We start from the raw sequence: 20,573 nt of genomic DNA on the forward strand, positions 1-20,573 counted from the left end.
GCTGTCTGAATGTCTGGTGAGCTCAGCTCTCACCTTTGGGTGGTAGGCGTGGCAGGACTCCGGACGCCGCCGCACCTTTTGAGATTTCATCCTGTTGCACTTCACTGTGGCGTTATGTTCACTGACATTAAGGAAAACACACCACCCACTGCTGAGAATTATGACTTGTGTTTCAGTACTAATGCCATATGAACCAGTTTTTGTTCAGAAACTCTGTAAAAAAAAAAAAAAAAAAAAAAAAATGTTTTACAGGAACTATGTGATCGAACAATAAAACTACAAATAAATCATATGATACAAAAAGGTCTGAGGTTTGACGTCCAGCACATGGAGACTCATGATCAATAAAAATATCATTAAAAGGTGAAAATTGCTGTTATTGTTGGTCAGTCAGTGAAGGATATATTTGATCTCTTTGGGCTCCAGCAGGATCGATCCATACTGACGAGAACAGTCACAGTCTGCCTGAGTCACGACCAGGACCAGGTTACTGTTGGGAATCTGCTGCACTACGAACATCCTGAAACACAATTAATGAACAACCAATGAATCAATACACAACCACGGCCTCATTAACACTTACTGTCTGTGACCTCTGAAGTATCATCAATGATTAACAGACATCAAAAGAGCCAATTAATAACACTGGGGAACAACTTACATTTTTTTTTCTGTTGAGTTAGATTTTTATGCCAATTGAAACTGAAATTGGCATGCTGATTCCAAAATTACAGTCAGTTTTTTTCTAGCACCTCAAGTTTTTTCTCCACAGCTTACCCTCAGATAAGCAAAATTCCACTGATTAGCTGTAGTAAGACTTGCCAGCTGATTACAATTGGACAGCTACGTGGCAACTTGTTTGTGCAGTCACAATTGAGACAGCGCGGTTAGAGGTGTGTGCAGCTCCCAATAGGTCAGTACTATCAATATCTGCAAACAGAAAGCCGGCATAGTAGGAATGAAGAGGGTTTGTGCTGGCTTTTCTCTTAACCTTGTAACCATGGGCACACTGTTGTAAGTTCTACTTTGTTTTATGCTGTTTTTGTAGTTTTCAAAGCTTATAACTATTCCATCATAGTGTTTTATTTACATAGGTATATATTTCTTTTGTTCCAGATCTTGTCTGCTCCTGCTACTTCTCATCGTAAATGCCTAAACAACCCTGACTCCTTTTGCTATATTTGTGGTAGTTTCAGTATTCCAAGTCAGAGGGCAGAAATCAGTACATTTGTCAAACAAGCATATTTTGCATATTTTAAAGTAAAACTCAGGACAAGCCATGGGCCCCTCACAAATTGTGCAAGCAGTGTGTCGAGAGTTTACGGATGTGGACCAAAGGAACACATGACAAGTTGCCATTTGGTATCCCCGTGGTTTGGTAAGAGCAAAAAGATCATTGCACAGACTTTTGTTTAGTGAAAACAAGCACATATCTGTTAAGTACAGTATTTTTCATATATCTTAAGAAAACGGGGATCCTATAGTTCAAAAACTTGACATGATTAAGAAAAACTGAGACCAGTTTTGGATTCCGCACCCAAAAATTAGTAAAAAAAAGCTGTCGGATCTAACTCAACAAAAATTGTGTTCCCCAGTGTTATTAATTATAGCTAAAATACTCTACAATTAACTTTCTAACTTACAAATCCAGCATGAAGCTGCAGTTCTGTCATTTGAGCCTGAACGTTGAATTTGTGGAATTTTATATTCTGTTTCAGGATGAATTTGTCCTGTAACTCATCAAACATTTTATATTTTTTCACCGATGAAGACCACAAGATGGAGCTGCAGGTGTGTATTTTTACTCTCAGGAGAGCAAACACAAACACTGAACTGAAGGGACAGTTGAGTTTGTTGACTGCTGCATGCTGAGTTTAAAAAGTGAGCAGGATGAATTCGATCAGGTCACATCTGTCAGTAAAATACAACGTACGCATGAATGCAGCAGTGACATTAATCCAGAGACATCAGATATGATGTAAAACACTGACAGGGAACATGTCACTGCACTGCTACTATTAACACTTTAAGTACACATCAGAAATATTGTAATAACAACAGATACTTGTGTACAACTCACCACATTTACAAAAATGCTAATTTCCACGTTTACTAACTAGCTAAGAAGTTAGTTAGTCGATTGATTTATAAAGTTGTTAGCTCAGTTAATGGAGCAATATGACTACTAGAAGATAAACTTTTTCAGCAGCATCCTAAAACTCAATGTTAAAAGTCCAAGTTTAAAGTTAATACTGGATCAAATTCAGATTTTAGTTTAGTTTAATGTTTTGATTAAATGTAATCAGGATCAGAGGAAAACTGAAGTTTAAGTTTAACCCTGATTTAATTAGGTTTATAAATAAATCCTTGTTGGTGCATGCAGCCTTACTGAAGTAAAGATCTGAGTGTGTGTGTGTGTGTGTGTGTGTGTGTCATACTTCTGGCAGCGTCCACACTTGATGAGACTGTTGGCTTCTCTGATGGATGAGTCGTACATGAAGCCGGGATATGCCGTGTCGCAGGGCTGCATAGGCTCCACCTTCTTCTGCCTGTGACCTGTGTGTGTGATACACACACGCGTGCATTATTAGACTATATACACACTACACTAATTTCAATCCAAACTCTAATAAATAAAAAGAAGCTGTCAAGGCGCCTTTGTGTCCCTGTGAGGGCGTTTCCTCTTTCTAAACACACACACACATTGTACTCACTTGTATGGTAGCCAGCCTTGGCTGAATGGATGAAGATGGGTCATGGTGGAGACACAGAAAACACACCCAGGCGATGATGATGATGATGGTGATGATGATGATAGTGAAGATGTAGAGGGAGATGATGATGATGATGAAGGTGAGGCAGCCATTTTGAAACAGAATGTTTGAAAATGAGGCACAAAGCAGTGATGAAGCAAACAAACACACCACCTGTCTGTCTGCTCATGTCTCTATTGATGGTGTTTATTGATCTTGATGTATCATGTCTGAGTCTGTTTACCAGCTGTGATGTGTATCCCGGCTCTAAACTCTCAACTGCTGAGATATGATTCTACTACCAACAAACAACGAGCACCACAGAGGAGTACATGTCCGCGGGGTTTACTTGCCAGCCAAAGATGCATTCAAATACAAATGAGAGATTACAGTCAGTCAGTCAGTCAGTCAGCTCTGTGAGGCTGTACTCAGGCACAGCTGCTACTCCCAGCATGCTAACATGTTAAGCCAGCATCATACTGACAAAGTTCACCATCTTTGTTTAGTGTAGTAGTGTGTTTGCTAATTAGCACTAAATAAAGTGCATAGCATTGGACAAATATTTAATTCGATGGTGTTAGATGAAAAATGACGTGATCACAACATTGAGCAGGCCTTGTTCTGAACCTCTCCTGTACTTAGATAAGCTGTGTTAGCCTGTCTGTGTTGAAAAGACAACCAAATTTTGAAGATGGTTAAAAGATAAAAGCAACATATAGTCACATCTTATGTGTTGAGGCATGGACAGCTAAACACTAGCTAACTATCTAGCTAACTAATGCCTGATGTAGATTCATTAAATAACATTTTTAACATAGACAAGCTAGCACATAGCAAGTCTAAGTACAGGAAAAGAGAAATTTGGAGGAAAGAAGAAAGCGAGGGCTTGCTCAACTGTGATTGGAGGACAGATAAAAAAGGGGCGGTGCTTATGAAGGTTTAGTTCATCCTGAGGGGAACATGAATATCTGTAACTTTTCATGGCAATCTTCTTGAGAGCTGTTGAGATATTTCAGTGGTGACCAACATTTCCCTCCTTCCCATCACTGTGCAGTGAACAGACTTCAGTCTGATGATCATCAGAACTTCTTACCATCCACAAAATAATCAGAGTGCCAGAGACCACAGAGATTAAAGTCCAGCAAGAACCTGACAGGAGACACAAACGCCTCATTAAAAAAAATAAAGCACATTTAACATATAAAATGGTTCAATATCCTGAAGCTCACACACATTAAACTGAGCTGTAGCCACACAGCAGATCTGTACTTTAATATCTGTGAACTGAGAAAGTCTTTCTCGTGACCCAAGAAGTGATCTTTAAGAAACCGTAAAACTTTTCTCAGAGGCGGTGAATTTTATTTTACATTTAGCCTCTATTTGATTTATGCTGATTAAAAAACATTAAATCCTGCACACTGACTCATTAATATTAAACACGTTCACAGGACATATTTCACATCCGTTTAAGGTTTGAAATGGCCCAGATCCAAACTCTCACTGCAGCTCTAACACTACCTGCAGCTTTCTCCACATGTATCCTCTCTAATATTAGACACGAGTCGAGTTGGTGTTTAAGTAAATCAATATATATTTTTAAACATGCTCATAAACATACAGTCTGTGCTGGTTTAAACAGCTATAGAAGTATTTCAGAACAGAGTAATCATTCTTCTGTTCCTTTAATCTTGAAAAAACCTCAATCTCCTGGATGGCTGTAGATTCAGACTTTTTACCTTACCTTCTCATCACTGATATACTGCTGAATGAAACAGATGTTGACACTTACATGAGCACGTTGGAGAAGAACCATCTTATCAGTGCTGTGATGACATAGAACGGCTGCAGGAGAAAAAAGAAGTATTGAACAAGTTCGTCAACAATCTGAGAAAATTAGCTTCTCTGTTTTTCCCACTGTGGATATAAACTTGTGTCAAAATACAAGAAGTATTTTTATGTCCGTTCAAATTGACTGAAAGTAAATGATCTAACATTATTTTAACCTGTGAGTGTGACAGTGATGGAGGAAGGATTCAGATGCAGTGAAAGTACTACAACCACACTGAAAATATTCCACAACAAGGACATTCAAAACTTAAAAGCGGACTTATAATCAGCTCCTTCAGCAACAGACTGCTACTACCACCATGTAGGAAGGAACACTACCACAGGTGCTTCGTTGCACCAGCTTGACATCATGACTTTTTCTGTATATTTCTTATTTGTGAATAATTAATTATCAACCTTGTGTATATGAGCTGCTGTGACAAGTGAATTTCCCCAGTGTGGGATCATTAAAGTCTATCTTATCTTAAAATATGAAAGAATTATCAATACTCATGAAGCATTCAAATATATACACTAATGTTATAACAGATATATGTATTTGATGTTTTTGGATTATTAATGTGTGTGTTACATTTTACTCCTGTAGATGTTAAAGGCTGAGCTCATTTAAACGACTTTGTACACTCTTGGCTAGTTTAATCTACAGCAATACATCATGGTCTATAAGATCATCATATGTTTGGAGACTCACGCTGAGCAGTGGTCGAGCGCTGTTGTGGTGATGATGATTGTTCTTACACATCGCCTGGTAGTCATACAACGACACTCTGCGAACAAACATTCACAATAACTTTATCAGTCATTAATGGAGAAAACTAAAACTACTTTAAATGTTTTTAACATCAGTTAAAACTACGTTTGTCAGAAAAGATTTTACGTGCGTCATCATACTTTTTGTACATTCCCATCTTGATCAGCGACGCCATGACAGACCCGTCCACCTCGCCAAAGAAACGACCAACCTGGAAAACACATGAACAAATCCAACTTTAGATTTCCATTAACACAGACATGAGACTGATATTCATCTGAACATTTCACTATCAGAAATAAAGAGGCTGTCATGCCTCCACCTTCCTCTTCCTACTAGCCTGATCTCTTACTGAATATATTTTATTTTATCTTTATTGTTTTTCTGATCAATAATGTTTTGATCTGTTGTTTGTTTTTTTGCTGTGTTTCCCAGCTGCTGTGAGTGATTCAATTTTTTCTTCTTTCTTGCCAGTATTTATTTCTGAATCCCAAAACAAAGCAAACACTTTGACAGAACTCCCCCAAAAAATAATATCTGAACTCATAAACTTAATTATCCTCACTGCAATACATTTCTGCAGTAGATTGTCTCTTTGACGTCTCCTCCAGTCTACTACTCATAGGAAAGACCAAAAACAGACAGATTTGAATAAAAAATAACAGTCAGGTAAAAACACTGGGCGTGAAACAAACAAATGGTGTAAAGTGTTAAACTTAAGGCCTTCCTGTGTGTCTGCAGTGTGTCGGGCCACTCTGGCCGTCAGCAGCAGCAGCAGAGTCTCTGAATTATTCAGGGCGTTTTGTCTCAGCAGCTCTGTTCACGTTTACAAGCTGCTCTCTGCCCACACTTTATCACCGTCTGGACAGGATTTTCCCAGCACCCAGAGGACTCGCAGGTTGCTGAGTGTTAGCAGTTGGACGCTGCTTACACTGAGACTTGACCCTCTGTTTATCTGACAGCAGCAGCAGCAGCAGAGGGTAAACATGCAGGAATAGACAAAAAAAAAATATGGACAGTAAAAGTGCCAAGAGTCAAACTCCTGCTAGGAGTCTTGAGCAGAACTGCTGTATTACACTCAGGACTGCAGCAGCACAAAGAAAGTACAGCTATTAGTATAAAACGTCATTAAATCAAAGATGGCCACCACGGATTGGATCAGCCACCATGTGCAGCTCTATGCTCGCTAGCTCTAAGGATTACAGGTCTGTCACACTTTGGTCTAGAGTAAAACATCTTAACAACTACTGGACAGATTGTCTTGAATCAGGTTCACCTCTCAGTTCATTTCTGATTTCCAAGTTATCAAAGTTATCAGTGGGTGCAGACCAAAAAAACCTCTAGATGCAACTGGACAGGCCTTCATCCAATCAGAGCAACAGACGTGTGACGTAGCATTGATTGTCGGGCGCATGTTGGGACAGAGAATGCTCTGTTTTCAAGCAGGAAAAAAAATGGGGTCCAGTCATAGCCGGACAGCTGAACAGAAACTAAAATGTGTTTCAGGAGAACAGATACCAACAATGCAGAAACAAAGATTCTAGATTCTGTTCAAGGAAAAAGTTTGTCTGATAAATTCAGTCAGCTGCAAGCCTCATCCTTAATGTTCACTATGTTAGTGTGGTAGCATGTTAGCATACACAAGCATTACATAATGATGTCTTACTTTGATGTTGATTGTGGTGTGTCAGTGAGTTTATTTGGAGTTCAATTATTTTGACAGAGCGAATTTAACACACAATATCTTAACATGTCTTTTATATTATCTGCAACATGCTAACATTAGCATCCAGCAGAACCTCAGCACAGCTGAGACAGACAAAAATCCAGATTCACCAACCAAAGTTGAGAAATGAAGAGCTGAGCATGACAACATGTTAACATCCTGTAAGCATGTTAAGCATGCAAATGCTAGCATCCAGCCAAGAGCACAGCTGAGGTCGATCGAGTCTATCTTAGACTAAAAGTTAAGCCAAGTCTGAGCCTCACAAGCTGAGTCTGAGATGTACTAAAATGGAGACCGTACAGATGACACAACCTTTAAATATAGTAATTAGTAATAATAATATCGACAGCAACAATGGAACACTTTCTATCCATCCCGTAATTTAGTTTTCTGGTGTGACTGATATGAATTTCTGGACGTTATTGGACATAATAAGTTGTGTTTATCAGTGTAACCTCTTTCAGCCCTGAGGATGAACAGTGGAGTTCTGCAGCAGCTTCTCAGACAGGATCATTGATCAAACAGACATTTCCTCTGCATACGGCCAACACGACCAATAACAAGCCCTGAGTTTTGCACTGTCACCCTGCTCACTACACTTCCTCACTCTGACCCATTTCTTTTAGTCAGCAACGACTTAATTTCTCTACTGATTAAATATTTACTGTGCCCTGCAACACACTACGAGCAGCACCTTTCACACCGTGGAGGTTTCTGGGTGTTTCCACTAACTTCCTGTAAAGTCCAGAGCTCAGCAAAACACAGAGGAAGCACTTTATCATAATATCTGCTTAGTAAGGCCACTGGGAATGCAGCAGACATGCAAATAATGAAAAATGAGCTTCTACACTAAATGCTTCTTGCTTTAAGGTTACTCTACACCAGGACATTTTGCTGCTGTCTGTAGAAGCTGTACTTCATGTCAGGGCTTGTGTTAGAGTTAGACATTTACAAAAAAAAAGGTAATTAAAGATTTCCTGGTGATTTAGCTCTGCCCTCTAGCAGCCATATTAGATATTTTTGGTCACTTGATGTTATTGCTCAGATATGATTCATTTTCTAGAAACTGTTGCACCAATGCACCAAACAATGAAAATGAATGTAACGATGTTCAGCTTTTGTTCAAACTGTTTTAATGACATGTTGAATGAACTGATCTGGTCGTTTTGGAGGCTGTAGTTTGTGGTGCTGTTCAACTCTTTTACATTATTAAACACAGTGGTTTCTCTGTTACTTAGCCCATGTTGCTTTAAATGCTTCTGTATGGTATCACACCAAGTGGCAACCTCAATGGCTGTGAAGTGAAGCCAACACGGAAGTGCCAAAAAACGCAGTTCCTCGAACAGCCACTTGATGCTGGCTTACAGAACGAGTAAATCTCCATAAATTCCCACTTTGGTCAACTTTACAGCAGAAATAAACATTTTTACAGCCTGGTACAAAAACATTATTATAAAGCTAATTTTGCAATTTATGACAACTGTACTAAGGGTGAATAACACAACATGAATAATATAACTCACCTGTTCAAATTATATTAAGGCTTGAAGTTATGTAGAATTAACAGTCTGGCTGCTTTCATTGACAGGTGGGTGCCGTTACTGATGGTTGTTTGAACACCCTCAGGTGATTCACAGCGTTGCCCATTTTTAGATTAGCCAGGAGGCAGCACAGGCAGAACTGCCAAAATGGTGATGGACAAGGCCACTGCTTACTGTTATGGAATTTTCTTTCCTTAGGTTAAACAAGGTCATGTGTGGGCCTTGAGGTCCTCGGCAGTATTAATTGTTTGGCTTTGACTAGGAACAGTAGGTGCCAGTCTATCTCAACAATGTGGTGGCCAGGGTCGAAGAGACCTATTGCGTATAGTATTTGTGGTGTTATCTTGGGGTTTAAAGTCGATCCACCAGCACGAGTTCGGCAGAATGTGAGACCGACTCAGGCACTGATGAACTTTGAGAGTGTCTCTATTTCTCCTTGGCCATGCGTCAATAAATAATACAGCATACGACATCAGAGGCTCCTGAACACTTTCTTCCCTCCTGACCTCACCATTGACCTTTGACTTCAGCAATTTCTCCACAAACAGCCACCACATTCTAAGCTTCACAATGGCTCTTCAGAAACCTGTGGGTGACATCACAGATACGACGTCCATTCTTTATACTGTCTATGTATCACAAAACTTGTGTTGTTGTGTTGTTTTTGTCCTGTCTTGGACGCTAGTATTTGCACAAGTCCCATTTGATTTGGCCATTGGTCTTGTGAAATATTTAAGTTGGTCATGACTGTTGTTTTTCTAAAGTAACTTCCTCGTTCATAACACTGACATCTGTGTTGACAGAAGCCCATTATTTGTTACAATTTCATTGGCATTCCAGGAGAATGAGGCAGCATAATTTATTTTCATAATTTCATTTCAGATGGTCACACATTAAACAATGGGGCATCTGTGAGTTTAAAATAGCTTAATGAATTAGTGTGTGTAATGAAGGGAAAATGCACGTAAAGGTACATTTTGTTTAAAAATTAGATTTTTTTTTGTTATTTATCTGCATACAGAATGTTATTGTTACACCATAATAAAGAGATATTAAAATGTCAAGCTGCACTTCAGCTATATGTGACTTTGATCCTATTTTGTTCCACTGCATTTACATTTTAATTCACTCAGATAATAGTGCAAAATGATCTTGTCTTTCTGGCATCACAAAAATGATGTGTCTCTCATTTGGACCCAGTCTTAACTAGTCCTGGCTTTTAGTAATAACACTGAATACATTTACAAGGTCAACAGTTGAATGAATCCTCCTGATCACAATGTTGGATCCACAGACACAACAAAGTGCTTCAGCTCTGTTTACATCCTGGTCACACTGACACAGTATTATGTAATTATACATAATTATTATATAACAGACAATTCTAAAGTTCCTCTGTCACAGTGACTGTGAACTTCACACACATTCATCCAGCTCCAGGTCCATCTGACCCTGACAGCCTTACAGAAGTCACAGATCAACAGCTAAACCTCATCTGGTCTCAGCAGAGCCAGCTGCTGCTGCACAGCTGCCAGCATCGCGGTCACTGGGGCCATCCTGTAAAGCAAACATCACAGGTTCGACACCTGGTAACAAGTCGGGAAGCAGACAACAAGAGCTGAAGCTCTGGGAAGAAATTAAACAACTGAAATAGAAGGAAATATGTCAGCAGAGGCGATGGGGGGCATGAAGTGGGTGTGGCTGCTCAGCTGACTGTGTGTGTGCACATGTGTGTGTGTCTTATTATGTGTTTATTTATGGTCTCATGGTGGGCTCTGGATTAATCCTCAGTAATATGGCTTTTAACAAGCTGAGTTAATCTGTAGCTAACAAGCAGCTGTCAGATGGACTGCAGGCTCTGCACACGACAGCACACTTTAAAGCCTTCGGCATGACGTCTGCAATGTACAGAAGCCTGAGTTGCCAAGACAAAAAAAAAAAAAAAAAAAAAAAAATCTGATTTAAAAAATAAAAGAAATGAGTAAAAACTTGAGGACACCAAGACAATTTTGATGTTTGTCAAATGTTCAGTCAGATTGTTGTTGTTGTTCTTGACCTGCTCTCTATGGACAGTGTCATGAGATAACTTCTGTTTCGATTTGGTGCTATATAAAAAGAACTGAATTTAACTATATTATATCCCTGGCAGGCCAAGCACATGCTATACCTACACCAGCAGCTCACACTGCTCTGGTTAAGCTCCGATCAAGGTCAGATGATGTCAACAGGTGCAGCAGCTGCTGCTGCCAATACACCCCCCACACAGATTAAGACCAGAACTGTCCTCAAATCCTGTGAGGCATCCAGATGTTGTTTATGAGCACATTTAAAAAAAAGTCACATCCACGACACCAACACTCACCCTGATATTTAAATAATCAACTTCCTGACTCCAAGTCGGTTAAACCAAGTAATTAGACATTTAATTAGACAAGGACTTACAGATCATCTGCAGCTTTCTTATGTTTTCCAAATCTTTTCTCATTCTGAGTCATCACAGCCAGACGAGGTTGGGAATCTTACCTCGTTCCTCTCTTTGGACAGCAGGATGAAGCCGTTGTTGTCGACCAGGAAGCAGTTCAGATCCTGAACAGAACAGCAGAACAGAAAGAAATGTGTGTTTAGGTTTTTAAACATAGAGGACTGATGATTGATGATGACAAACAGAGCGGGGAGAATACTTACAACACTCTCACAGCTGAGAGGACACACGCCTTCGATGTTGGAGCACTGAAAGAGAGAGAGGAGGCAGGGTCAAAGGTCATCAGGAGGAGCTGGTTTACAGTCTGGCTTAAACTCAAGAGGAAGGGGAAGGTGACCTTGAGGGAACAAATGTTTTTATGAAACAAAGGACGATGAAATCTCTGTCTGAAGTGAGGGACAGTCTACAAATAGTTGATTTCTACTAGAGGAACACCTACAGCACTGGATCTTAAACTTTCGCTGCCATGTTCACTTCAGAAGATAAAAAAAGCTAACTTATGATTACATAAGTCATATCAATTCAACCCCTCTTCATCTGCACCCCACCTGCACTCAGTGACCCTGCAGTTTGAGAACCACTGATCTATAGAGGATATTTTTAACCAAGCTGTGAACTGCTACAGATAATCACTATAAAACAGTCCGCACAAAAACAATTAGATTAATTAAGTTTAATGTAAACTGAAGTAATCAGGATGCAGACATGTGAAGGTCATGATCATTTCTTTAATTAATAAAGCTTAATGGCAGAATATAACTATTACAAACATATAGATGAAACTAGTGCCAAACAAACTAAGCTCAACTTTCAGTTTAGACGTAACATCCGCTGCCGAATACACAGCTTTAAATCAGTCAGTGTTTACTTACGTCTGTGTCACTGGGCTGGAAGCAACAAGGTGAAGAGTCGAGGAAAAAAACATAAAAAAGATAACTGCATGAATATCATTAACACAGTATAAATATTTTAAAGGACCAGTGTGTTGCATTTAGTGGCATCTAGAGGTCTAGCTGCTGATTGTGACCCCTTTGCTTCGTCTGTAGGTATAAAAGGTTCATTCTAATGAAAATGAACTAATGAGTTGTGAATATCTGGCATACTCTGATAATAATGCCCCCTAAATCTGACACACTGAACCTTTAATATCTAACAACATTTTAAAAATGACTTCATGTTTCATGCAGTAGACTCGGGGTTAAGTATATTTTTATTGTACTATTGATGTCTGTCACTTGAAGAAAGTGAAGATCACAGCGCTACAGAGGGATTTCTCTTTGACATTTAAAACTTCATTTGCAGTATGTGTAATACCAAAAAATAATTAAAACAACATAAAACATTTGTGCTGTTGAAATCCAAACGGAGCGCTTCATCATTTTTTTCTGTTTGGTGCTATTTTACAGTTGAGGCACATTTAACTAGAGATACTAAACTTTTATCAAATGTGCTTGTTTTTCAAAAACAGATCTATTTTAAATGAGCGGTGACAGCTTCAGATGATTCAACAAATGTAACAGGCCACAAATACAGATGATAAATATACTTAAGTCCTGTTTCAGGACAAAGCACGGAGACAGAACAGGCAGTTAATGTGAGATAAGAACCTCCAAACACAAACTGCTCAGCGGCTGAGAGACGCAGCCTCGTTTTACACTGACTTTTAGTTTTTCACTGAATGGGAGAAACATTATATAAACTGTGAAACTGTAAATCAGTTGCGACAGGATGTAAATGTGGTCTGTGGTGAATATATTAAGGCAGCCTGTCACAGCTGCCAGCTCTCATTAATAATGTTATCTGCACCATCAACCTCTACAGGACATCTGCACACGTTCAGCTGCAGCTCTGCTTCACTGAACTGCAGGAGACGTTCACAAGGTCAAAGACCTGGAGAGAGTGTGTGTGAGAGGGAGTGTGTGTGAATGCTGCCTTATGTCATATCTGGGGAGACATTTTGTAATAGAATTAAAGTCTGCAGCCAAACTAGGGTCCCTTGGAGGCTGTAATGCTCGTTACACCAGAAAAATCCTAAATTGTTAGATAAAAGTGAAGAAATAAGTTTCCTTTATTATATCCTGGTGGTCAACCAGCGTGGAGACAATGACAAGTAGTACATTTTGTCCTGAGGAGGGCACTAGAGGAAAGATCAAGTTTGGACCTAAATCTAAAGCATTTCTCCTTGTTTTAAGACATCATCAAACTCTGAACTGATCTGACAACAATTTAGCTTCTGGAGGTAATGGCCGATGATTCAGGGCTTTCAACGTAGCCAGCAGATATCCTGAAAATGGATAACGAATATCGAGGAAAAGACTTCGTCCATAGTCTGATTAGCAACATGATACACGAGAATGATGATAAAGACAGATTTTGGCTAATCTCTAAGTTATCTGCATTCATATGCAAATAACTTTAAAAGAGCTAATAAAAATCTAAATCTTAGTCAGACAACAGACGATGGATTATAAGATTGCATTTCAAAGTGCTCTACCTCTGGTCAGTACTCCAGAATGTTTCTAAAAAAAAAATTTGTTCCATTGTCTACAGATTACTTCATTCACATGACCATTTATGCCTAACATGCCTCCAGTCAGCAGATATTGGATGTTAAGCCACATTTAGCATTTATCTGTAACGTTAAAAGTTACATGTTGATTAGATTTTTATTTATTTTTCAATGTCAGTTTTTCTTTAAAATAATAATAATGTAGACTGTAGTACATGAGAAACATCTTAACTTTGCTCTTTTAAGGGTCACATGCAGTTGTTTTAAATCTTTAAATTTAATGGGACCTTATTCTTTGCACTTTCTGCTTTAATCTGAATATAAAAAGTCTTAATGAATACAATTAATGGACTGGTCCCTGCTGAAGGAAATGGAAAATTGAAAAATTGACCTCTGAATCCAGAGGATTATCATCGGACCATTGCAGCCAAAATCATTTGTTCGTCCTTGGGAACTTGTTGTTGCTTGAGATGCACTAGTTGGAGATATTAACTAGTAGACTTCTGTCTGACTGCACATCATGCTGCATCAGTTTATAGGAAGCTACACGGCTAATATGATAGCTTCCTTTGTTTTGGACTCCCAAGCTCTCTGTCCCCTCAAAGCTCAACACTTTCAGACCAAACCTGCAGATAGTTTGGTTAGAATACAAAGGTTTTATCTTTTAACAGATAAAATTAACTTGCTAACCAACTCTAGTCTCTTTGCAGTAAAACTGTTGCCACCATAATACACACCATGAACAGCTATAGCTAGAAAAATTGCTTGAGAGCACAGACACCCATTTTATTAGGAATAACGACGTCAGTGTGAAATGTGTGCTTTTGGGGTCACACGATTTGACTTTACGTGTTAAAAGGACAGTTGAGGTTATTTAAGGTGTGGTTGTATAAGGTGTTTATCCAGTGTGTTACCTATAATAAATGGTCAGCATGTCCCCAGTTTGGAGAAGCAGACAGGGGCTGAGTAATGCTCTCCTGTGGAAGGGGGCAGCAACAAAACCTTCTATCCAGATAAAAAAAGTAAAGTGTAAAAGTGTAAGCTATATTTTGAATATTTTACCTCGTCACCAGAGAGCCCTTTATGATGGTAAACTGAAGCTTGTATATTGATCTAAGCTTTCTTCAAAGCCACCAGACGTCACTGACAGAAAACATCCTTTTACCTCACCGAACACAGGAGTTGCTGCTGACTGCTGCCTTGACTGGACAGTTTGTTTGTGTTACTGAGTCACCAACTAACACATAGGTTCTGAACTAAGGTTAGCTGCTGCAGACTGAGGATGCACCAGACCAGAAACACCCATGTTCTGCAAGGTAAGTTAAGCGTTTTGCCAGTGAAGTCTGGTTGCTTTGAGGAGAATGATGTACCTGCTTTAGTGTCTTGCCAGAAAAAGCTGTCTGATGGTATAAGTGAAGTGGTCTCAATATAAAATATAGACTACACTTAACTGATATTGATTTTTTTTTTATGTGGCTAAAATATGTTTTGTTGCTGCCTCTGTCCTCAGCAGTACATTGCTCAGATACACCTCATACAACCACACTTTAACCCTCTGGGGTCATGTAGTTGGTAGGGCCACTGATACTGGAACCACGAGGGTTAAATAACCCAACATATCCTCAACTGTGCATCAAAGCACCACATAATTTATCACATCCTTTGTTTGTTTACAAGATACCTACTCTAACAGCTTTGTGTCATTGTGCCCAGGTTCATGTTTCAGGAATAAGAGTTATCGGCTCAGATTAGTGTCCCCAACATGTGTGAGAGTGAGTCCTCAGGTCACCTGTTTGGCGATGGCCCAGAACCTCTTTTCCAGCCAATCCAAGGACAACTGCACCCCGATAGCTAAAAATAGAAAACACACACACACACACGCACATTAAAGACAGATGCAGGACAAGATGGACTCTGCAGAGGTGACAGTGAACAGTTTGCTGTGTTGCATTGCTGGAGGAAAGGAGGAGGACAGGAAATCAATTCAACGCTGGGTTCACCTCTGTGGTGTCCTGACACTAATGAAGGGATGTAAACACTGATGAGCCTGGTGGTGTGTGTGCTCCCTGCAGACTCCGTAATGACACCCGCAGTCCCACAGTAATGCACTGTAGCAGCTTTATTACTCTGAGTATCAAAGTGAAGTGCACAGCAAGCATTTACTCTGTTGACAATCTGTTAGGAGTAAGAAGCCTGTACCACGAAGCAGGATTTGGGATTAGCAATGTAACTTCAGGTTTAACCCTGAGTTTTCCTAACTTGCCTCGGAGTAGGTTAAGTTCAAGTATGGACATAAAAGCACTGCCTGCTGACCAATCGATTCTCCTGGAAAATGGCATCACCATTCGTAAAAGATTCCATGGAGCTCGTGCGCAGATCACGAGAGGCTCTCTTAAGAGTGTCTAGAGACCGGCAAAGCCATTTGATGATTTCTGATATGTGAGATCCAAACTCGTTGGAGGTAAATATATCGAGCTCAACCAGTGAAAAATAATGCAGAACACAGAATGTAATTATGAGATTTGTGTTTGTTTCATGTGTCAATGTGAGGAGGGTTACATCAAATCATGGACGTATTACAGATAGATATTATAACTGTGCATTAAAGTCTGTGTTAAAGCAATTCTGAGATTTCTTTCAAAATGCATTCATAGTTACATTCACAAAATAGTTTCTGAAAACATGTGAAAAGACTCTGAACAATAAATTACTGAATGTGGCATTAGAGGTTCAAACCGGGGCGGTCCTGAAAGGTGGCTCAATGACACACTGAGGACACCCTGAGCAAACCCCTGCACCCCAAAGTTAGTCATGTAATTTTCTGAACTCGTCTGACACGTTTCAGTCGCTTCAAAATTGCTGCTTGACTGCTTCCATGAGTAGGGGTGGCTTCAGCACATTCAGTGGACATGCCCCCACAGTGCTGGAGCTGAGAATACTGCTTATTTTTACCTGATTCAGACACCTACTTTCATAAACTTGACAATATTTTCAATCATTCAAATTTGGCTTTCTTCTTTGGTCTGATGAACTCAGAACATATTTATTCTTACTTTACACTGACTTTAAACTCAGTCTATGGAAACATGGTTACTGTTCTTGTAAACTGCATTATGTTCTGTGCGAGAAAGCAGGCACTGAATCCAGAAAGCCAAAAGTTTTCTGATCTAATACAATAAATAATTAATTAAATAATTACCATTAATAAGGATTTCTTTTAGAAATTGGTACCAAAAGTGCCCCATTGTTGAGCTTTTAAAGAGAGTCAAAAAAATGAACCATTGATATTCACTTATCACAGATTTGTCATTATCAGCATATATGTTGGCTGATAAGAACTGGCGACTTGACCCTCCGCCTCTCGCCGAGTGTCAGCTGGGATCAGCTCCAACCCCTCGTGACCCTGATAAGGATAAGCGTTAAGCGAGAAAATGGATGGATGGATGAATGTTGGCTGATAACTAAACTACTTAAAAGAAATGTTTGAGGTTATTTAGAAACAGATTTTTCTTCACATAGTTTGTCTACCAGACAAGCTTCCAACTCTTAAATGTCTTGAACGTACCTTGGTCCTGTTAAAAAATACATAAAGGTTCCTTATCATAAAAGATATCAATATTTTTTTACAGTCGGACTGTACTTCAGACTTTTCTTCCTACTTACTGATTAACACGTTTCCAAAATGGAAAACACTGTCATCCTGTCGAGACGCAAAGATCCAGTCTGATCCAGTGGCACCGTCAGTCAGTGACCGCAGCGTTACAGGACTGGTGGGGCTCATTTCCACTCACCACAATAATATAACTGCAACTGTTTTTGTCACTTCGATAATGAAAACTCTTCTTCACACAGACAGCTGGACTGCAGCCTCACACACACACACACACACACACCGAACAGATGAGTGATACAAGGCGACATGTTGAGCCTCCTGTGTACTGGTATTATTGGAAAAGCAGAGCAGCTGTGAAACATTTTATTTCTGGTCATTTCTGGCTATTGAGCTTCTAGTTATTGAACTTTTCACAGACTGCAGATTCTCCTGCGATGCTGCAGCACAGGAAAAACAACAACTACTGTTGTCTGTTTAGAGGATGTGGGAATTCAGGTGTGACCAAGTCAAGGATATTAGCTCTGTCACCTTGATGTCGTTCTGAGAGATTTTCCCATCCTTTTTGACTGCACTTTAAATCCCAAATATTAAATTCATTTTATTGGTAAACAAAATATTTGATTTATTCCTCCAAAATTAGTCTAAACTTGTCGTCTGAACCCTGGAAAAAAATGGAAACTTAGTCTTTAATAACAGATGATTGGCTGTGTGGAGGTGATTAGCTTCCACATCATACACTATCTTTCAATAATCAAATAGCTTATAATTTATTATCTTTCATTGCCTTCTACTGTTCAGTCCAAAGCTCTCAAGTGAACAGTTTGTCTTTCTCACTGAAGTACAGCTTGTCTGTGTGTATGAGAGTTGTGTACTGGTTTCTTTTCTGCTTGGCGTGGACTTGAAGATGGCTAAATAAGTAACGCTCCAAAGTTAGGCTAAATTTTGGTGATGTAAAATCCGAACTCATTTTTCACAGACGCTCCCTTGAGGCCTCACCTCAAGATATCTGAATGAAAATGGGTCTTTACAGGCGTGCTTACTTCATGCTAATCCAATGCAGCTTTGGGCAAAAAACATGCAGTATAAATGTGTTATTTTTCACCTCATGTTCTTGAATATTTCTGCATACTGGGGTCTCTAAACACTATTGGAATTATATACATTGGGAGTGTACTGCGACCTTGATTACAGTCTCTCAGAAACTGTACAACCACAAACTAGAGACCTCGAGCATTCAGAGGATAGATGGCTTTCCTGCCTAACTGACAATACGTAGCAACTGAGCAACTTACACAAGTGAAGTCATCCAGTCCCAGAAAAATATAAGTCAGCCAAAATTTGACACACCATCATTTCCTTGCCTTGCCCCTCTGGTTATTCCTTGCATAAGAACACTTGTCGTCTGTGTTGTCCTTGATGCTAAGGTGACAAATCCCTGTTTGCACCATGAAGAGCTAAACAGTCATTTAACAGAGTCATGTTTGAACTGGGACACGTCTACAAGCTCGTTGTGAAGCAGGAGGGTTGTAGTAGAGGGAAGAAATGTGATACTGCATTTGTGAGTTGTGACCTTTGGGTACTTTAAACCTCTTAAGGCATCGCTCTCCCTCATTCTTTTAAAATAGCCTCACTGCAGACTCAGTAGTCTGCGGCTTTGCCCTGCTGTTTGATTTCATTTTTCTGTTTTTTTTTCTCTTTCTCCTTTCCTGTCAGCAGCGTCCTTATCGCCGCCCTTCAGCGCTGCAGCTGCACAGTTTCTGCTGCAGTCTGCAGTCTCCACAAGGACGATCTGCGATGGGACAAAACACATAATTTATTCTACTTTTCAACCCCGACATCAATAACTCAAAAAGGTTTCAGGCTCTCGGGACAGGTGTCTTTTTATGGACTTTGTCTTGGCTCGTGTAGTTAAAGACGACAAACTGAGAGAATCTACAGCTGCATTTTTATTTACATTACACGTGCATTATATTTTATTAGTTGACCCAAATTTACATGTAACTGTGTGTCAAGTGTTGGAACAAACTCTTTTTAAGCTGCAGAACTGAGTGCGCCCCTGAGAACATAAACATTTCACGGTCCAATTTTCTACCGGGACTGTTTAGACATTTTGGGTGTTTTTATTAAGATCTTTTCTTTATGTGCTGTCACGTCTGCTGCTGATTCATATTCAAGTCTTTCTGTGATTTTTCATAAATCTCATTGTCTCTGTCGTTAACTGCAGATGTCATTTTCTGGCTCTTGCTACAAAAAAGATGAGCCAATTTCTCCGCAGTGATTAATACATTTTCATTTTCATCTAATCCAAATTTATCTAATCTAAAACAATGTGGTAATGGAAACACATGCAGACTGACCTGGACAATTTCTCTTGATACTGAAGTCTGGATACACACATCTGTCAGCTGTTTTGAAAAGTTTTTCACTGTGATCAAGGAACACTCATCACTTCTAGCTTTAGACTTGTTTTTTTTTTACAGAATAAGCCACAATGCAGCAGCTACATTTGGGTTCTCATTTGGATTTATGCCTGAATGAGATATCCTGCTGTAAGAACATCGTGTTGGCCAGAGTTTACATAACAAGAGATAATAAAAAGTGAACAAACAAAATGAAGAGAAAACACAAAATGGGTTTAGTTATCAGATTCAGTAGTGAAGTAGCTTTCACTGCTAAAAAACTGAAGTTAAGACATGGACATAGTTGAGTTTAGCTTCAGTTTGCAGATCACTGCCTGTCAAAATAAGATAAGAATAATGTTACTCCCTGTTTTTTGCTGTCTTTTTCAAAAATGATTGTTCCTATTAGTCACTCAGGGCGGACCATCGCTTTAAACGGACCACAGTTTGTTCCCTTGGACAGTCTGCTTCATTTGCTCATCTGAAACAAGCAAACTCTAATCCGCATGAAATCGTGGGTCTTGGTTCGTCATAGTCGCTCGCTCTTCATAGTCTTTTTCAGTACTGCTGCGTTTGTCTCATGCACAGAGCATGCTGCCTCGCCTGCTGCTCATACTGGGCAGCTTCTCATGAAAACCAATTAGGTTTGAAGTAACAACAGAAACCCCAAGGCTGCATAAATTTGGTGTTGCTCCATTGTTTGTTTTTGTTGTGAACAAGCCGTCTGAAGTGGATGGATTTCCGTTTTCGGTCCTGGCCAATCAATGAGCCGGATTTTCTTCCTCAGCTGCTGTAACTGCACAGCATTGTCCAAACCAAATGAAGGTGTTCAATTTTTCAGCATTCCCTGCCCAATCGAACCGAGTCCCAAGTACTATCTACTGTGGAGAAATTGCTGAAGTCAAAGGTCAATGGTGAGGTCAGAAGGGAAGAAAGTGTTCAGGAGCCTCT

General features: G+C 39.5%; 1 protein-coding gene across 10 annotated transcripts in view; it reads right to left on the reverse strand.

Moving 5' to 3' along the window:
* Positions 1–20,573, reverse strand: part of cacna2d4b (calcium channel, voltage-dependent, alpha 2/delta subunit 4b) — a 113,777-nt gene that overhangs the window by 2,114 nt on the left and 91,090 nt on the right. For 9 of the 10 annotated variants that reach the window (XM_027272620.1, XM_027272621.1, XM_027272622.1 and 6 more), the window contains 12 exons: positions 15,400–15,461; positions 11,974–11,988; positions 11,305–11,349; positions 11,143–11,205; positions 5,493–5,563; positions 5,293–5,368; positions 4,543–4,595; positions 3,847–3,902; positions 2,715–2,735; positions 2,439–2,556; positions 405–520; positions 34–116 (listed from right to left, as the gene is read on the reverse strand). In XM_027272620.1, the coding sequence (XP_027128421.1) occupies positions 34–116; positions 405–520; positions 2,439–2,556; positions 2,715–2,735; positions 3,847–3,902; positions 4,543–4,595; positions 5,293–5,368; positions 5,493–5,563; positions 11,143–11,205; positions 11,305–11,349; positions 11,974–11,988; positions 15,400–15,461 (779 nt within the window). The remainder of the gene's footprint in view (positions 1–33; positions 117–404; positions 521–2,438; positions 2,557–2,714; positions 2,736–3,846; positions 3,903–4,542; positions 4,596–5,292; positions 5,369–5,492; positions 5,564–11,142; positions 11,206–11,304; positions 11,350–11,973; positions 11,989–15,399; positions 15,462–20,573) is intronic. The other variant, XM_027272619.1, reaches the window with a different exon arrangement.

This window comes from Larimichthys crocea, chromosome XXI, assembly GCF_000972845.2.
Source record: "Larimichthys crocea isolate SSNF chromosome XXI, L_crocea_2.0, whole genome shotgun sequence".
In the NCBI taxonomy this organism is placed as follows: Eukaryota; Metazoa; Chordata; class Actinopteri; family Sciaenidae; genus Larimichthys; species Larimichthys crocea.